The sequence below is a fragment of the Oncorhynchus masou genome, chromosome 5 (assembly GCF_036934945.1).
Source record: "Oncorhynchus masou masou isolate Uvic2021 chromosome 5, UVic_Omas_1.1, whole genome shotgun sequence".
In the NCBI taxonomy this organism is placed as follows: Eukaryota; Metazoa; Chordata; class Actinopteri; order Salmoniformes; family Salmonidae; genus Oncorhynchus; species Oncorhynchus masou.
Window position 1 is genome coordinate 67,177,694 of NC_088216.1, and position 19,076 is coordinate 67,196,769.

At 43.1% G+C, this 19,076-nt stretch overlaps 1 protein-coding gene across 1 annotated transcript in view; it reads left to right on the top strand.

Annotated features, from left to right (window-relative positions):
• The first annotated feature begins 1,612 nt into the window (after positions 1-1,612).
• The window catches only part of synpra (synaptoporin a), a 37,403-nt gene continuing 19,939 nt past the window's right edge, over positions 1,613-19,076 (top strand). Inside the window, exons 1-2 of the mRNA XM_064956299.1 lie at positions 1,613-1,701; positions 1,864-1,929. Coding sequence (XP_064812371.1) covers positions 1,684-1,701; positions 1,864-1,929 — 84 coding nt within the window. The 5' untranslated portion in view covers positions 1,613-1,683. The remainder of the gene's footprint in view (positions 1,702-1,863; positions 1,930-19,076) is intronic.

A 19,076-nucleotide genomic window follows, 5' to 3' on the forward strand; every position in this document is an offset into this window, starting at 1 on the left:
ACTCCATCACTCTCCTTCTTGGTCAAATAGCCCTTACACAGCCTGGAGGTGTGATTTGTGTCATTGTCCTGTTGAAAAACAAATGATCCCACTAAGCCCAAACCAGATGAGATGGCGTATTGCTGCAGAATGCTGTGGAGCCATGCTGGTTAAGTGTACATTGAATTCTAAATAAATCACAGACAGTGTCACCAGCAAAGCACCCCCACACTATAACGCCTCCTCCTCCATGCTTTATGGTGGGAAATACTAATGCTGAAATCATCCGTTTACCCACACCACGTCTCACAAAGACATGACAATTGGAACCAAAAATATTCCATTTGGACTCCAGAACAAAGGACACATTTCCACCGGTCTAATGTCCATTGCTCGTGTTTCTTGGCCGAAGCAAGTCTCTTCTTCTTGATGGTGTCCTTTAGAAGTTGTTTCTTTGCAGCAATTTAACCATGAAGGCCTGGTTCACAAAGTCTCTTCTGAACAGTTTATGTTGAGATGTGTCTGTTACTTGAACTCTGTGGTGCATTTATTCGTGCTGCAATTTCTGAGGCTGGTAACTCGAATGAACTTATCCTCTGCAGCAGAGGTAACTCTGGTTCTTCCATTCCTCATGAGAGCCAGTTTCATCATAGCGCTTGATGGTTTTTGCGACTGTACTTGAAGAAACTTTCAAAGTTCTTGAAATGTTCCGTATTGACTGACCTTCATGTATTAAAGTAATGATGGACTGGCGTTTCTTTTAGCTTATTTGAGCTGTTCTTGCCATAAAATGGACTTGGTCTTTTACCAAATAGGGCTATCTTCTGTATACCCCCCTACCTTGTCACAACACAACTGAATGGCTCAAACGTATTAAGAAGGAAAGAAATTCCACAAATGAACTTTTAAGGCACGCCTGTTAATTGAAATACATTCCAGGTGACTACCTCATGAAGCTGATTGAGAGAATGCCAAGAGGGTGCAAAGCTGTCGTCAATGCAAAGGGTGGCTATTTGATGAATCTTAAATCTAAAATATATTTTGATTTGTTTAACACTGTTTTGGTTACTACATGATTCCATATGTGTTATTTCATAGTTTTGATGTTTTCACTATTATTCTACAATGTAGAAAATAGTAAAAATAAAGAAAAATCCTTGAATGAGCTGTTCTAAAACTTTTGATCGGTAGTGTATGTATTTTTTTACATAATACCTATTTTCTTAAAACGGCATTGTTGGTTATAAGGGCTTGTAAGTAAGCATTTCACTTTAAGGTCTACCTACACTTGTTGTATTTGGCATATGTGACAAATACAATTGGATTTGATTTGAATGAGTAGGTGTGTCCAAACTTTTGACTGGTACTGTATATTTCTACTTATATGACCTTACAATGCGTGGTGCCTCGATCCAACATTAATGCACGAGAGATACAATCACATCCCCTCAACCATCTCCGACGTGGGGAGGAGAGGCCGTTACAATCGGCAAATGTGGACGCCATCGTTTATTTCCACGAAGCCAATCCCAGTCTGTCTCTATGGTGTTTTATTTTTCAACAAGCCGAATAGAGCTCGGGTTTTTCCGTGCAGTAACAATTACAGCCGAGAGTCTTTTGCGCGAGGCACAGACATCAGTCGGTTTGGGTAGCACTGTAAAAATTGTTTACGTCTTACTGAACAGGTAGATAAGTATTTTGAAAATGGAATCAGCTAACCAGGTATGTTTATTGATTATAAATGGTGTTTGGTCAGGTCTCAAAATAATGTGCGTTAAAAGGCCATTATTCAAATTTGTCAAATTATATACTAATAGTTATGGCTATTTGATTAACAATATAGTTTTGGTTTCCATGTCATTGTTGTTGTCATTATTCCCTTAGCTCGTGTCTGTTGGAACGTTTCAAGTGCTTAAATTACCCCTTGGATTTATCCGCGTTTTGGAATGGGTAAGTTGAGTGTTTGCAGAAACACTTATTTGTTTTGTTTGAGTTAACTGAACGATAACATGTTTACAGTAGGAAGTCAATTTATTGATCCTTTCTATTAGTGTCTGCCGATATACAGCCTAGCTGTATACATTGCACAGTCGTTTTTGCATTTGCTCACTGAACCCCTGTGCGCTTTCATAATTGCGTGTTTGTTTTGCCTACCTAAGCGGGCTTGTTGTGTTTTTGAGAGTAGCGTTAGGCTATCCTGTACGTTTTGTTTTCATTCATTTCCATTACTCTCAGGTGAAACTTTTTATTTTCATAATTGCGTTCTATGTCGTGTATAGTGTTCCACTTTCTCTGATGAGGAACCATCCCAGCGCATGTTCAATCAGCGTGTGAACAATTCGTTTTACATTGACCAAATGGTTCAAGTTTATGTAATGAATTGCTGCTCTATTACATAAGGCTATGTGGCTACTACTTCGTCTTCACTGGGAGGCTGGTCACTTTGGTTGTTTAGGTGTAACGGTTATTCACGGTGATATTTATGGGTCAGTCGAAAATAGCAGGCAGGTGATCCAAAACGTTCAGTCAGTCAGAGCTCGTTTGTGTGTGTGTGTGTGTGTGTGTGTGTGTGTGTGTGTGTGTGCGTGCGTGCTCTCATGGAACAAATTTCATCCTGTCACATATGGATAAACAGTAAAGGAAAAGCAGCACTCTAGTAGCTTTGATGCAGTTATTTATTGACCAACGTTTCAACAGCAAGCTGTCTTTATTAGGGGTTCACGTCAAAACACTGCAAGTCACTGGTATATATTTGGTTTCCATAATTCCACTGTAATCATGGGTGGCTGTGGCATTAAATAATTTGTCAATTTACAAATATCAACAATATAAAAGCATGAAGGGATATCAAATTATCATATATCGCCTACAATTTAATTTCAATGTTATTTAGGCCTACTTATCTAAATTACAAGAGTGACATGGCACAGGGGTCAGCTGTTGAATTGAAGTAAAAATATATATATAACAGTAGGCAGTCATTGGTTGACTGATGTTTCAGTATATGGTGACTCTTTGCAGAACACACACACACACACACACAAACAGCTTGAAATTGGTGGCTTCTGGGGCAATGGCTGACAGAGATCTGAATGTAGTGGTGTCACAGTGACATGGAGATGATTGTTTCAACACACTCAGTGTGTTGAAACAATGCAGAGGAATAGAGGAGGAAACAGCATCTTTCCCATCAGTAGCAGAGTGACACAGAGACAGCTAACCCATTGACACACTCGGATGCTCAGAGTGGTTAAATTGGTTCAGCTTAATTAGTGGCCAGAGTCAGAAAAAAAGAGATGACCGAGATGTAAGTGAAACCAAGTAATCTTCAGTACCTTTACTATTACGGACTCTTATGAGCAGTTCATTCTGCACAACATTGAATCCTGAGAAGTGTGTGATAATAAGATCATCAAAATAGGAAGAAGTTGAATTGTACTGAAGGGCATTATTATGCTTCTGAAACTAATGAATATATTTTTGCCCCAGATGATCCTTGTTTGCCAGGATAGGGCCCTCAGCAGTCAGTCAGTATTAGGTTGCTAAGAGAAGGACAGAAGTATTTGCTTTCATGGAGGACTTGTGAGGATGACCACACAATGTTTTATTTAACTAGGCAAGTCAGTTAAGAACAAATTCTTATTTACAATGACAGCCTACCCCTAATCTGGATAATGCTGGGCCAATTGTGCACAGCCCTGGGACTCCCAACAACAGCCGGTTGTGATACAGCCTGGAATTGAACCAGGGTCTGTGGTGACACCTCTAGTACTGAAATGCAGTGCCTTAGACTGCTGCGCCACTCAGAAACCCTAGGGTACCAATCGTGAGCCACATCTATTCGTGTTCTACCCAAAGTTGCAAAAGAAATGCTGTGATCTATTTAATAAACACACGATACCAGCAAAATGGATAAAAGAGTGTGTTGGTATAGCAGGAACAGCGGCATCGAGTCATCAAAACCTGATACTTTCACACTACTTTATGGTAAATAATCATCTCCCATGCATTTTCAAAGCTGCAGCTCTGGCTCTCTGGCACGTTGTCAGTATGTGGCGGACAATTCTCCAAACACCTGTAAGCTTCCCATTCTCAAGTCATGCAGAAGCTGCGCTTCAAGATGTGCCCGAGCTCCTTGTTGTGTGTCAGTGTATATGTAAGTGTAGTGCAGTGTTTTTTATGGATAAAAAAAGGCTTAGGTGGTGGGTGTGACAGGCGTGTGGTGGGGGGCGTGGCAATGCCCACAGTTGGCCTGTTGTCGTGGCTGCATTTTTGAGGCCCCATCTTGGCGTTGTAGAGACATTTTTGCATTTTAAGGCAATTTCCTGCAATTCTACACATTTCTCCATGGAGATGGGAGACATTTGTGAAGTTTTAGATCTAATTCGATACAATTATACACATTTTGCTGTGGAGCTGAAGTAAATGTTGCAATTTTAAAGATAATTTCCTGCAGTTCTATGTATTTTGCCATGGCTAATGCTGTTATTTGCTCAGACATAATAACAAAATCAAAACTGCAAAATGTTCTAATATGGATTTGTACGGCTTGTCACATCAGATATCAGTATAGGATCTGTGACTTCCGTGTGACTGTCAAACTTGATACACCTGTCTCAGCTACTGTAGGTTTTTCTCAACAAGACAATTTATTATTGTTTTCATAGGGCAACATGTTGGTAAGGCTCAAGAAAACAGAACCATACGGAAGTTGGGCTTTCGCTATTTTGGTTTCACAAATCACAAGCTTTGCACTCGGCATGCATTCCCACTCAAACCTGGCATTGCTAATCGACACCTGTTCAGAATGGCAATGCTACAAAGTTCATATTTCAAATTTTCATCTACTCTTTGAGATTGACCCCGGTCCACTGCCTCTTATAGAGCAGAGTAGAGTGGGAGAGAGGAGCCAAAAAGCCTCAATTGTTATGCAAATTAGGTAGTACTACAAAAGAGGAATTATCATTTCATATAATTTTTGCTTTTGAATGCCAGGGGATTGGTGAAAAGAGATGCAACTTCTCTAGGGAGAATGAATCTCCCTCTCCCTCTCTCTCTCTCTCTCTGCATGTGAGGCTTATCACCCGGGAAACACATGTGGGTGCAATCACGTCCTTGTACTGACCACGTTGTGGTTTGGGTCTGTTTTTACTCCCCACCGCCTTCAATACTACAGTGACTGTACTGTTGGACTTGTTTTGATGACTACCTCCCTGGAAGATAATTTGCTGTTGGAGATATATCATTCCTATCCGAAGGATATTTGCATACAGAGCTGATGTAAAAAAAAAAAATCAATAGTTCAAGCAACGCTCTGAGTTCAAGTTTACTAGATCAACAGAATGCAAATCCACTGACTTCCAGAGACAGTAGAGCTTGTAATAAGGCCCATGTATTTAGCATTTAGTATTTATTTAAGATCCCCATTAGCTGTTGCCAAGGGGTGCTGAGGGTGCTGCAGCACCCCCTGAAAAATACAAAATATATCAACTTTTTTTTTAATCACTAAAGTAGTGCACTGGGACTTTACTAGTCCTGTATTAGCGGACCTATAGAGTCTTCTGTTGCATATCTTTGTTTATTGCATAAATTGTACATTCATTGGATTGCAATGCAGGTGCGGTAAAATAATCCAGTCCAGTTTAATGAATTACAGTGTAGGCTCATCCAAGTGTAGGCTACGACACAATGTAAATGGAGAAGAAGGCTAAAACGTGGTCAGCGGCAGATCAAAATAGTGTTAGGAAGTCTCTCGGTGAAAGGAGGAGTTGTCTATGGTGCTGTCATTCAAGGTCCTTTATCTACCCTGTTCGTAATGAGCAAGTGACGGTTGCATTTTGGATTCTGCTCAGATGGATGAAGCCAGCAGGGAACACATGCAGCATACAGACATCACGGCTACAGCCCTACTACAGATCTTACTTTCAGTGGTGTAGTGCCTATTTTTTAGATGAGGGAGCGCACAAAATATGTAAGTGACGTCATCATTTCCTCAATCAAAGTTTCTACCAACAGTAGCCTATTGAATAGCCTATCATGGCTCTCCAACCCTGTTCCTGGAGTGCTGCCGTCCTGTAGGTGTCACGTATACTCCCTCTCCGGCCTCTAGGTCGTCAGGTGGCTGATTATCCCACACATCTGTCACCATCGTCTTGCGCACCTGCGCCTCATGACACTCAACTGAACTCCATCACCTCCTTGATTATCTTTACTCTATCTGTCACTCCCCTTGGTTCATTTCTCAGGTGTTATTGACTTTGTTTCATGTCGGTGCATTGTTTGTGTATCATGTTTATTGTTTTGTTTCTTTACTAAAACACTCACTCCCTGTACTTGCTTCCCGACTCTCAGTGCACTCGTTACAGTAGGGTTTCAGACTAACCCGATTCATCTTATAAACCAGCTAATTATTTGAATCAGTTACGCTCGATTAGTGTTAGAATGAAAACCTAAATGGTGGTAGCTCTCCAAGAACAAACAGGGTTGGAGAGCCCTGTTGTAGAAATGCCAAAAAGTAATCCTCCAATTAAAATGTTGCCTATGCCCACACATATTGTCTCAATAAAATGTAATATTTGCACCTGCATGCCAATCATTAGATTGATCTCAATCAGTTTCAAAGGAATAGCCTATGCATTTCGATCTTCTTGAATTAATGTTTTGTGAGTGACTTAGAGCAGATGATAACAAACTATTAGCCTTGCTTGTATTTTGTTTCAATCAAAGCATACAGCGCATTCAGACTTTTTCCACATTTTGTTACATTGCAGCCTTATTTTACCCCTGTAGCATACTGCATCAGTATCGAATAGCCCCCGCGATATGCAACTTTTCAGGGAAGTTAGAAACCAATATACACAGTCAGTTAGGAAAGCAAAGGCTAGCTTTTTCAAACAGAAATTTGCATCCTGTAGCACAAACTCCAAAAAGTTCTGGGACAATGTAAAGTCCATGGAGAATAAGAGCACCTCCTCCCAGCTGCCCACTGCACTAAGGCTAGGAAACACTGTCACCACCGATAAATCTATGATAATCAAGAATTTCATTTCTCCTTCACCCAAATCCAGATAGCTGATGTTCTGAAATAGCTGCAAAATCTGGACCCCTACAAATCAGATAGGCTAGACAATCTGGACCCTCTCTTTCTAAAATTATCCACCACAATTGTTGCAACCCCTATTACTAGCCTGCTCAATCTCTCTTTCTGAGATCCCCAAAGATTGGAAAGCTGCCGCAGTCATCCCCTTCTTCAAAGGAGAATACACTCTAGACCCAAACTGTTACAGACCTATCTCTATCCTACTCTGCCTTTCCAAGGTCTTCGAGAGCCAAGTTAACAAACAGATCACCGACTATTTCGAATCCCACCGTACCTTCTCTGCTATGCAATCTGGTTTCCGAGCTGGTCATGGGTGCACCTCAGCCACGCTCAAGGCCCTAAACGATATCATAACCGCCATCGATAAAAGATAATACTGTGCAGCCGTATTCATCGACCTGGCCAAGGCTTTCGACTCTGTCAGTCACTGAATTCTTATCGGCAGACTCAATAGCCTTGGCTTCTCAAATGACTGCCTCGCCTGGTTCACCAACTACTTCTCAGATAGAGTTCAGTGTGTCAAATCGGAGGGCCTGTTGTCCGGACCCCTGGCAGTCTCTATGGGGGTGCCACAGGGTTCAATAGTCGGGCCGACTCTTTTCTCTGTATATTATGTCGCTCTTGCTGCTGGTGATTCTCTGATCCATCTCTACGCAGACGACACCATTCTGTATACACCTGTCCCTTTTTTGGACACTGTGCTAACAAACCTCCAAATGTGCTTCAACGCCATATAACCCTCCGTCCATGGTCTGCAACTGCTTTTAAATGCTAGTAAAACTAAGTGCATGCTCTTCAACCGATTGCTGCCCACATCCTCCCGCCCAACAAACATTACTACTCTGGACGGTTCTGACCTAGAATACGTGGACAACTACAAATACCTAGCTGTCTGGTTAGACTGTAAACTCTCCTTCCAGACTCACATTAAGCATCTCCAATCCAAAATTAAATCTAGAATTGGCTTCCTATTTCGCAACAAAGCCTCCTTCACTCAATCCGCCAAACATACCCTCGTAAAACTGACTACCCTACCGATCCTTGACTTTAGCGATGTCATTTACAAAATAGCCCCCAACACTCTACTTAGCAAACTGGATGTAGTCTATCACAGTGTCATCCTTTTTATCACAAAAGCCCTATATACTACCCACCACTGCGACCAGTATGCTCTCGTTGGCTGGCACTCACTACATATCCGTTGCCAAACCCACAGGCTCCAGGTCATCTATAAGTCTTTGCTAGGTAAAGCCCCACCTTATCTCAGCTCACTGGTCACCATAGCAACACCCACACATAGCACGCGCTCCAGCAGGTACATTGCACTGGTCATCCCCAAAGCCAACACTTCCTTTGGCCGCCTTTCCTTCCAGTTCTATGCTGCCAATGACTGGAACGAATTGCAAAAATCACTGAAGCTGGAGTCTTATATCTCCCTCTAACTGTAAGCCTCAGCTGTCAGAGCAGCTTACAGATCATTGGACCTGTACATAGCCCATCTGTAAGTAGCCCACCCAACTACCTCATCCCTATATTACTTCATTTGCACACACTGTACAGTGGGGCAAAAAAGTATTTAGTCAGCCACCAGTTGTGCAAGTTCTCCCACTTAAAAAGATGAGAGAGGCCTGTAATTTTCATAGGTACACTTCAACTATGAAAGACAAAATAAGAAAAACAATCACATTGTAGGATTTTTAATGAATTTATTTGCAAATTATGGTGGAAAATAAGTATTTGGTCACCTACAAACAAGCAAGATTTCAGGCTCTCGCAGACCTGTAACTTCTTCTTTAAGAGGCTCCTCTGTCCCCCACTCGTTACCTGTATTAATGGCACCTGTTTGAACTTGTTATCAGTGTAAAAGACACCTGTCCACAACCTCAAACAGTCACACACCAAACTCCACTATGGCCAAGACCAAAGAGCTGTCAAACGACACCAGAAACAAAATTGTAGACCTGCACCAGGCTGGGAAGACGGAATCTGCAATAGGTAAGCAGCTTGGTTTGAAGAAATCAACTGTGGGAGCAAGTATTAGGATATGGAAGACATACAAGACCACTGATAATCTCCCTCGATCTGAGGCTCCACGCAAGATCTCACCCGGTGGGATCAAAATGATCACAAGAACGGTGAGCAAAAATCCCAGAACCACACGGGGGGACCTAGTGAATGACCTGCAGAGAGCTGGGACCAAAGTAACAAAGCCTACCATCAGTAACACACTACGCCGCCAGCGACTCAAATCCGGCAGTGCCAGACGTGTCCCCCTGCTTAAGCCAGTACATGTCCAGGCCCGTCTGAAGTCTGCTAGAGAGCATTTGGATGATCCAGAAGAAGATTGGGAGAATGTCATATGTTCAGATGAAACCAAAATATAACTTTTTGGTAAAACCTCAACTCGTCGTGTTTGGAGGACAAAGAATGCTGAGTTGCATCCAAGGAACACCATACCTACTGTGAAGCATGGGGGTGGAAACATCATGCTTTGGAGCTGTTTTTCTGCAAAGGGACCAGGACGACTGATCCGTGTAAAGGAAAGAATGAATGGGGCCATGTATCGTGAGAATTTGAGTGAAAACCTCCTTCCATCAGCAAGGGCATTGAAGGTGAAACGTTGCTGGTTCTTTCAGCATGACAATGATCCCAAACACACCGCCCAGGCAACGAAGGAGTGGCTTCGTAAGAAGCATTTCAAGGTCCTGGAGTGGCATAGCCAGTCTCCAGATCTCAACCCCATAGAAAATCTTTGGAGGGAGTTGAAAGTCTGTGTTGACCAGCAACAGCCCCAAAACATCACTGCTCTAGAGGAGATCTGCATGGAGGAATGGGCCAAAATACCAGCAACAGTGTGTGAAGACCTTGTGAAGACTTACAGAAAACGTTTGACCTCAGTCATTGCCAACAAAGGGTATATAACAAAGTATTGAGATAAACTTTTGTTATTGACCAAATACTTATTTTCCACCATAATTTGCAAATCTGTCTGTCTGTCTGCCTGTCTGTCTGGCTGGCTGGCTGGCTGTGTTTGTCTGGCTGCATCTGTCTGTCTGTCTGTCTGTCTGTCTGTGTGGACGGGCGGGCTGGCTGGCTGGCGTATACGTGTGTGTGTCTCCACAGTCCGCATGTGATGTGGATGGAGTTTTAGGCTGTAACTTAGTTCTGCTAATGCAAACCCATCATGGGGTGGCAGGGTAGCCTTGTGGTTAGAGCGTTGGACTAGTAACCGGAAGGTTGCAAGTTCAAACCCCCGAGCTGACAAGGTACAAATCTGTCATTCCGCCCCTGAACAGGCAGTTAACCCACTGTTCCCAGGCCGTCATTGAAAATAAGAATGTGTTCTTAACTGACTTGCCTGGTTAAATAAAGGTAAAAAATGTCAGAGGGGAGCTCACGTCTCTGGGTTCGTCTCGGTCTGTGAGTCAGGCAGGAGAAGGTTGGCCTGTCCCTTCCTTTTTGTTGGCACAGCCTCTCGTCGAAGCGAGGAGCAGAGATCATGCCCAATGCCATTCTTCTCAACATCGATCAGCGAGTGAAACCCTACAAGGGAAAGGTTGGCGAGTGTAGTCTGATGGTCTGAAGTAGAAATTATGCACCAATATTGAATTTTTATAGCCTGTTTTATTAAATGAAGTCCCTTTAATATAAACCACATGGGCTGCATTTACACAGGCAGCCAAAGTCTGAAATATTTGTTTTACTAATTGGTCTTTTGACCAATCAGATCAGCTCTGAAAAATATCTAATGGGAAAAGTTCGGATGTGATTGGTCAAATTCAATAAATCTGTTTTTTTTTTGTATGAATAAAGACTTGCTAAAATGCAAAAAATCTGCAAATTTTGCCATGTGGCCCTTTTCCGTCTTCTAGGAAGATTTTAACCCACCACCCTAAACATTTTCCCAATTTTTCACCGTCATTGTAAAGCCCTAGTTCTTTTGTTGCATTGATAAAATTATTTCTGAAGATTATTATTTATTTAATGTGATTAGTGATTCATTTACGTTTGTTCCTCAGGTCAACCCTGTTACGTGAACGGAACTCTTGTTTTTTTTAAAGACTTTTCAGAAGACACATCGAACATCTATTAGTCAAATCATAGTGTTAAAGCAGGTGAGCTGGTTCTACTATTTTTGGCCATTTTCTTTTTTTTTCTTCTGGTGGAAAACTGTGTGTCAAGCATAACACGTCAGCACTGTTACCCATAGATAGATAGGCAGGATTTTTTTTTTTTTAACTGAATGTTTTTGTGACGCATTCAATTGCCCCTCCCTGTTGCCTCCATTCTCCCATCACAAAGGAATTTATGGCTGATTTAAGATAAAATTGTCAACCCTGTTACGGTCAACCCTGTTACTTTATTTGGCAATTTACTATAGTAAGTGAAAACATGTTTTTTATGCCCTTTACGCTCTTTATAACAGAACGTTTTAATTAGGTGAAATAAATGTTTTTATGTTTTTTTAATCAAAATTACACTACCCAAAAAGCACTCTATTTGTGGAATGTTTGTAGCTCTGTAACATCATATACCATTGTGTTAAAAGCCAATAGTATTAACAGCCTCATCAAGGTGAACACCCATTGGGCACACACTGGTTGAATCAACATTGGTTCCACTTCATTTTAATTAAATTTCATTGAACCAACCAATTAGACATTGAATTGACATCTGGGTCCAGTTGGCATATACTGTAGGCGTGAACACCACACTTTTGTGTCTCATCTCTTTAGTAAGGAGAGAGAATTTGACATGCCCAGTGATATGAATGTAAAATGTCATTCTGCTAAAAGTGTCCACTCTTACATATAATACAATTACTGGAACTCTCACTCATAGGTTTTTGCACAAATATTAACTTTCACATACACACACACAAATCACTGCTGTTGTCTTTCATTTACAATCTGTAGAAACTATGAGAATAGAAAGGTTCAGACCTTGTAAGGGTTCTCGTCCTCCTCTTCTGAGGAGGAGTAGCGAGAAGGATGGGAGGACCAATGCGCAGCGTGGTAAGTGTCCATAATGTTTTTTAATAAAGACAATAGAACACTCGAACAAAACAACAAACGATGACGTGAAAATACAAAACCGAAAACAGTACCGTGTGGACCAAACACCCACAACCCAAAAGTGAAACCCAGGCTACCTAAGTATGATTGTGAATCAGGGACAACAATTGATAGCTGCCTCTGATTGAGAACCATACTTGCCGAACTCAAAAACCAACATAGACTGCCCACCCAACTCACGCCCTGACCATACTAAAACAAAGATATAATAACAGAACTAAGGTCAGAACGTGACAGAACTTTTGTGAAACATCAAAGCACAGTTGAAAAATATATTGCAAATAGAAGACAAAAATAGATGGTGTTAAGAGATAGATGGGAGGGGTTGAGTGGAGCTGAAGGGTGGGACTAAAAACAACAAGATAACTAATGCAAAATATACTGTGCCCGTAAAATGTATATAGGTACAGAACTTGTGAAACAACACAGTTAGAAATATATGGCAAATATACATCAAACTGGATGGTCTTCAGAGATAGATGGGAGGGGTTGACGGTAGCTGAAGGATGACTATTGTAAAATTGTAAAATGCTATTGTAAAATACATTGTGTCATTAAAATTAATATATTATGTATAAGCTGGAAGTAGAAGCCTACATTTTGGGGAGGGGGGGTAGGGTTAGGGGAAAATAATAAAGGAAAATATTTTTTTTAAATATATATTATTACTGTGTATATAGGTTTACAAAAAAAATAACTATGCTGTCCTACCATCCATCCACACACACTAAACACTGTACCACTGCCGGGTGGTGTATGCATACTAACACAAACACACACACACACACACAGTCGTAACATTTCCTTGTTGTGTGGCCGAGGCTGACTAACTGCTGTGACAGTGACTGCAGGGCAGGGGATGGGCTCCAGCTAGGTCACCTGACCAAGTAGCCATGGAAACCCCATGAGGAGAAGAGGAGCATGAAGAAGCACTGTTATAAAATAAATTGAGATTTGCTGCTTGCTTGTGGTCAGTCATGCTTGCAGACATATGAGAGGAGAGGAGAGGAGAGGAGAGGAGAGGAGAGGAGAGGAGAGGAGAGGAGAGGAGAGGAGAGGAGAGGAGAGGAGAGGAGAGAGAGAGAGAGAGAGAGAGAGAGAGAGAGAGAGAGAAAAGAAAGAGAGAGAGAGATGCATGGGTTAAGCAGGGCACAAAGCATTCACCATGTAGCACAATCAACTTCCATGATAACTTGATTCTACCATAATGTCTTGATCAGATTGTTTTCACAATGTATGTTGGGCTAGTTATGTCACTAAATCACTTTTCTGAGATTGTCCTCTTTTACGGCTAAATGGGTATAAATAAGAGGACTATGAACAAAAAGGACCTCATTGAAAATGGAGGCTCACCATGGTCCAGACCATTTAAAGGCAGAAAAAATTGTTTTTCCAAAACAGATCTGTTTGTAGCTTTCTACATTGGGCATTTGTCTTTGATTAAGCGCAAGCGTAAATGTGATTTAGTTTATTCTCCCTGTTGTCTCTGACAGTTTTTGAAAGACGGTTGCTGTTTTATTTTGTAACTAGCTAGCTTAAAATTGCTCGTGTTACCAAACAGACGGACCATGTAGGAGGAAACTAGATAATGCTTCCACTCAAGTGGAGAAGAGATATTTTTATCACACACACAGACACACACAGACACACAGACACAGACACAGTATCACTGGAGACAGGCACAGCATGGAAACACGTGTGGGGGGAAAGCCCTTGATAGGTAGTGTTGTTTGTACTTTCTTCAGAGGCTATGCTTTATCATCACATACTCATATAGACACTTACCAAACACAACAGCTTGAGTGTGTTACACTGAAGTGTGCTGTAACAGTAGGCGAGAGGTGCTGTAGCAAGGATCATGTCCCTGTTTGGTTCTTCTAAGCCCAGTGGTAATAATGTTGTAATAGCTGGGTTCCTGGCTCTCAGGGTGGTTGTGTAGACCCTTTATATGACTATTGTAATGGTGGTTTAAAACATTTAATGGGCTGCAGACATGGTCCTCTCTTTCCCTCTCCTCTTGATAAAGACTGTCCCAGATTTCTGCAGTTGTAGAGAGAAGATTTCAGGCTTTTGGTTCCCCAAGTGGGTACTTCATGCTGCGACGCCTACGTCTTGAATAGAGCAGGTGTATAGCAGCGTCTATGGTGCCTGAGGGAACATAAGTGTTGCTGATGAATGCTGTGCTGAGGCTCCTCAGTGAGACTGACTGAATGCACAGAGTCCTTAGCATGATCTCCATCTTTACTCTGCACTTGATCCCTCTCCATCTACCACTTCCTTGTTTGCCAACCCCCACACTCCTTCTTACACTCACTCGCTCTCTCCTCAGTTCTCACCATTTCACTTTCACTTCTCCTTGTTTTCTGTCTCGTTGAGTCCATCCCAGCTCTCATCCCAGCCCTCATTATAATTTATATATCTCATGTATGTTTTCATGGGGGTGAGGGATGTACCTTGTTGTGTGTATGTGTAACTAACTGTGGTGATCTGTGAGGATAGAATTTCCGCTAGAAGGACAAAAAACATAATCATTCCCCAGCCCTTGTCCTAGCCTCATCCTAGCTTTTTTCCCCAGTATTCTCCCAGTCTCCATCCTAGCCCTCATCCCAGCTTCTCTCCCAGGCCTCATCCCTCCCCCAGGAGCCCAGCTGGGAGAGGAAGATAAACACACAGGGGTGCGGGGCTTAGCACACACTCCCCTTCACAATGCCACGCTCTCCTGTTCAAAGGACTCCACCATAAACGAGAGGGGTAAACATAGGGAATGGAGGCAGCTGCAGGAAAGGGAGGGAGGGAGAGAGGGAGAGAGGGAGAGAGGGAGAGAGGGAGAGAGAGGGAGAGGGAGAGGGAGAGAGAGGGAGGGAGAGGGAGGGAGAGAGAGAGATAATGAGAGTAATGTGATGTTGGAATTGCGCTCTCTCTCTCTCTTTCTCTCTCCCTCTCTCAGTTGTGTTTGTGTGTGTAAATGTAAAATGTGTATGCGTGTAAGTGTGCGTGTGTGCGAGCATGTTGCTTTTTATAATCCCCTTATCCCTCTCAACCAAAACAGTGTGATGTGAGCGTTAAATGCAATATCATACTTAAAAGCGCTGAATATATTTGCTTATGCCCTCCTGCTGTTTCTTTGTGCTTGAGATTAGGAAATGAGAAGAGACTGACAGTATACTTGGGGTAATGGGGTGTTAAGAGAAGGGAGAGACCCTGACCCAGTATAGTGTAGCTGTGCTCTGGAATGGCCTCTCCGAGCCTAGCCTAGCATCCTGCTCTGCTATGCTGGACAGTCTGTGCTCCACTGATGCCATGCCACCCCAGGGAGAATCCAAAATGCGTCACAGCAGCTAGCACACATATGGGGTCACTGTACTGTCATGGAGAGGACAGAGAGCAGGGCTGCCGTGGTCAGGACAGAGAGCAGGGCTGCCGTGGTCAGGACAGAGAGCAGGGCTGCCGTGGTCAGGACAGAGAGCAGGACTGCCGTGGTCAGGACAGAGAGCCGGGCTGCCGTGGTCAGGACAGAGAGCAGGGCTGCCGTGGTCAGGACAGAGAGCAGGGCTGCCGTGGTCAGGACAGAGAGCAGGGCTGCCGTGGTCAGGACAGAGAGCAGGGCTGCCGTGGTCAGGACAGAGAGCAGGGCTGCCGTGGTCAGGACAGAGAGCAGGGCTGCCGTGGTCAGGACAGAGAGCAGGGCTGCCGTGGTCAGGACAGAGAGCAGGACTGCCGTGGTCAGGACAGAGAGCAGGACTGCCGTGGTCAGGACAGAGAGCAGGGCTGCCGTGGTCAGGACAGAGAGCAGGGCTATGGGATGGCCTGACTGGAGCTTTACCTTTATCCTGCTTTGATTCATTAAGGACAAGTTTGTGGAATTTGGATGTCTTTTTTCATGATCCTAGTAATTGTGATTGGGTGATTGGGGTTCTCTCACTCGCGCACACACGCACACACACATGCATATATACACGCACACACACACACATGTGTGTGAGAGGCTGATGTCAGGACAACAACCTCCCCCTCAATGTGAGCAAGACAAAGGAGCTGATTGTGGACTATAGGAAAAGGAGGGCCGAACAGACCCGATTAACATCAACAGCCCTGAGAGTGGAGCGGGTTGAGAGTTTCAAGTTCCTTGGAGTCCACATCACCAACGAACTATCATGGTCCAAACACACCAAGACAGGTGTGAAGAGGACATGACAACACCTTTTCCCCCTCGGGAGACTGGCATGGGTCCCCAGATCCTCAAAAAGTTTGACATTTGCACCATCGAGAGCATTCTAACCGGTTGCATCACCGCCTGGTATTGCAAATGCTCGGCATTTGACGACCGTAAGACGCTGCAGAGGGTAGTGCGTACGGCCCAGTACATCACTGGGGCCAAGCTTCCTGACATCCAGGAACTATATACTAGGCGGTGTCAGAGGAAGGCCCAAAAAATATTGAAAGACTCCAGTCACCCAAGTCACAGATTGATCACTCTGCTACCGCACAGCAAACGGTACCCGGAGTGAAACAGCTTCTACCCCCAAGCCGTAAGACTGCTGAACAATTAATCAAATGGCCACCCGGACTATTTACATTGACCCCCCCCCCCCCAAACCTCCAAATGAGCTTCAATGTCATACAGCACTCCATCCGTGGCCTGCAATTGCTTTTAAATGCTAGTAAAACTAAATGCATGCTCTTCAACCGATTGCTGCCCGCACCCGCCCACCTGTCTAGCATCACTACTCTGGTCGGTTCTGACTTAGAATATGGGGACAACTACAAATACCTAGGTGTCTGGTTAGACTGTAAACTCTCCTACCAGACTCACATTAAGCATCTCCAATCCAAAATTAAATCTGGAATCGGCTTCCTATTTTGCAACAAAGCATCCTTCGCTCATGCTGCCAAACACACCCTCGTAAAACTGACTATCCTACCGATCCTTGACTTCGGCGATGTCATTTACAAAATAGCATCCAACACTCTACTCAGCAAACTGGATGTCGTCTATCACAGTGCCATCCGTTTTGTCACCAAAGGCACATATACTACCCACCACTGTGACCTGTATGCTCTCGTTGGCTGACCCTCACTACATATTCTTTGCCAAACCCACTGGCTCCAGGTCATCTATAAGTCTTTGCTAGGTAAAGCCCCACCTTATCTCAGCTCACTGGTCACCATAGCAACACCCACCCGTAGCACACGCTCTAGCAGGTATATTTCACTGGTCATCCCCAAAGCCAACATTTCCTTTGGCCGCCTTTCCTTCCAGTTCTCTGCTGCCAATGACTGGAACGAATTACAAAAATCACTGAAGCTGGAGTCTTATCCCTCTCTAACTTTAAGCATCAGCTGTCAGAGCAGCTTATCAATCACTGTACCTGTACACAGCCAATCTGTAAATAGCACACCCAACTACCTCAGTTGTTATTTATCCACTTGCTCTTTTGTACCATAGTATCACTACTTGCAAATCGTCATCTATCACCCCAGTGTTAACGCTAAATTGTGATTATTTTACCTATTTATTGCCTTACCTCCCTACTCTTCTACATTTGCACACACTGTACATCTATTTTTCTATTGTGTTATTGACTCTATGGTTGTGTATGTGTAACTCTGTGTTGTTGTTTTTGTCGCGCTGCTTTGCTTTATTTTGGCCAGGTCGCAGTTGTAAATGAGAACTTGTTCTCAACTGGCCTATCTGGTTAAATAAAGGCGAAATCAAATTAAATAAATATAGCCTCGTTCTTGTTATGTAATTTTCTTATTATGTAATTTTCTTGTGTTACTTTTTGATTATATATATATTTGTTTACTTTATTTAGTAAATATTTTCTTAACTCTATTTCTTGAACCACATTGTTGGTTAAGGGCTTGTAAGTAAGCATTTCGCGGTAAGGTCTACTACACCTGTTCTATTTGGCAGATGTGACAAATAAAATGTGATTTGATTTGACATGCACACACACACACACACACTGTGTATATATGAAGCATTAGTAGCTGGATGGCTATGAGCAGCTCAGTTAATTAAAAGAAGGAGATGAGATTAGGCTGTCTCAGGCAGGGGCCTAACCAGGAACACATTACAATTCTATTAAACTTTTCCCACACTGGAAACCCTACTGAACTGTCCAGTGTACCTACTACGCCTCCAACTACCTTTCCTCAATGTCCATTTACCACCACAAGGTGCACATATCACCTGATAATAATGGCTGTGGTAGTGTACAGTATATGAGATGTTCAGTTATTATACATCAGTTCAAGCATGCATTTTTTCTCTCGTTTGTAACAGTTTTGAATGCCTCATTTAGGCTTATTAAAGCGAAATGTCCTGATGAATCTGATACAGATCTCTTGCACAAGCCTCTCTACAATTGTTTTTTAGCCAGAAGAGATGCAGTATAGCCGTCTTTGTATCTAAGACAATTGTGTAGTCTGGAGCGATTTTCTAGGTTAGCTAGCCAGCTATTGTCGTTCTTTTAACGTAACGTTACAATCAACACTGCTAGCTAGCCAGCTAGCCCCCGAATAGCAGCACTGTAGAAACTATTACACTCGACGGAACGACTTGATTAGTGTAGTGTCAACAACGTAGCCACTGCCAGCTAGCCTACTCCAGCAGTACTGTATCATTTCAATCATTTTAGTCAATAAGATTCTTGCTACGTGTAACATTCGATAAGTGTAGTCCACTTGTCATTCCAATCTCCTTTGCATTAGCGTAGCCTCTTCTGTAGCCTGTCAACTATGTGTCTATCTATCCCTGTTCTCTCCTCTCTGCACAGACCATACAAACGCTCCACACCGCGTGGCCGCGGCACCCTAATCTGGTGGTCCCAGCGCGCACGACCCACGTGGAGTTCCAGGTCTCCGGTAGCCTCTGGAACTGCCGATCTGCGGCCAACAAGGCAGAGTTCATCTCAGCC